General features: G+C 71.6%; 1 protein-coding gene across 1 annotated transcript in view; it reads right to left on the bottom strand.

The window, feature by feature from the left end:
- Nucleotides 1–1286, bottom strand: part of AURANDRAFT_68509 (hypothetical protein) — a gene marked incomplete at both ends in the record, with an annotated part of 7048 nt that extends 5762 nt beyond the window's left edge. Inside the window, 2 exons of the mRNA XM_009044203.1 lie at nt 506–515; nt 544–1286. Coding sequence (XP_009042451.1) covers nt 506–515; nt 544–1286 — 753 coding nt within the window. The remainder of the gene's footprint in view (nt 1–505; nt 516–543) is intronic.

The raw sequence follows: 1286 nt of genomic DNA, 5'->3' as shown, positions 1-1286 counted from the left end.
GGAGCGCTACAACGAGTCCCTCGTGGCCTTCGCTTTGACGCACGGCCTCCCGCTCGGCGACGTCGTGCCGCCGCTCGCGAAGTACCACGACCGCGACGCGCCTCGCAACGCGACGAAGCCGGCGCCGTCGCGCCAGTCGGCCTACGCCAAGGCGCGCTGGACCTGCGAGCGCGACAAGGTCGAGGCGACGCGCGCCTTCGCGCTCGAGACGCGCGTCCACGCGGCCGCGGGCGCGGCGCTCGACGCGCGCGTCGCGAAGCTCGAGCGGAGCGGCGTCGCCTGGCGCGACCTCGTCGCCCTCTTCTCGCGCCACCTCCACGTCGCCATGACGCTGGGCGCCCAGATCCGCGACAACAGCGCCGTCTTCGGCGACGACCGCCAGTCGAGCTCGACGCTGCTCATGAGCGCGTGCGCGCGCGGCTGCGCGATGCGCGCGCTCGACGCCGCCGCGGTGCTCGACTACGGCTAAGGACCGTCGCCGCTGTAGTAAGTGCGGTTTTAAAACAAACGGCGGCCTACGGGAGCGCCGTCGCGTTCTTGCACTCGCAGGTGCCCATGAAGCGGCGGCCCCGGGGCACGACGAAGGCGCACTCGAGCCGCGGCCCGAGGCCGAGCGCGGCGAGGACGGCGTGGAAGCCGACGCACGTCGCGTCGCCCGGCTGCGCCTGGGCCTCCATCTCCGCGTTCGTCGCGACGGCCAGCGTGAAGCCGTAGTCCGGGAAGTAGGTCGCCTGGGACTGGTAGCCGTAGGTGTCGCCGACGTGGCCCACGGCCCTGACGTTGCCGCCGACGGAGAACGCGAGGTCGAAGGTGCCCGCGCCGTACCACGCGAAGCGGCCATCGCCCCAGTAGGTCATGTCGGCCAGCGACGCGTTCGTGACGATGCCCTCGAGGCCGTAGAGCGCCTGCGTGAACTTGGCGACGTCGCGGACCGGGCCCACGAGGTTGCCCGCGGACCACCCGCCGACGCAGGAGACGTCCGAGACCTCGATCGTGGGGCCCCGGCGCCGCTCCATGAAGCCCTTGACGGGCGTGAACGCGTCGCAGGGGCCCGCGTCGACGAATTTCGACGCCTTGGAGAGCGTGCCCTTGGCCGCGGCGGCCTGGTCGAAGGCCTTCCAGGCTTCGTAGGGATCTGTGACGTCGGGCGCGTCGTACCGCGCCGCGACCAAGCCGAGGAGGATGTAGTTCGTCGACGAGTAGTCCTGGTACTCGCCCGGCGTGAACTCCAGGCTCCCGTTCACGAAGCCGCCCAGCAGGATGTCGAGCGGCGAGAAGTCGCGGCT

This window comes from Aureococcus anophagefferens (genome assembly GCF_000186865.1).
Source record: "Aureococcus anophagefferens unplaced genomic scaffold AURANscaffold_184, whole genome shotgun sequence".
NCBI classification, from domain to species: Eukaryota; class Pelagophyceae; order Pelagomonadales; family Pelagomonadaceae; genus Aureococcus; species Aureococcus anophagefferens.
This window is presented reverse-complemented; position numbering and strand designations above follow the sequence as displayed.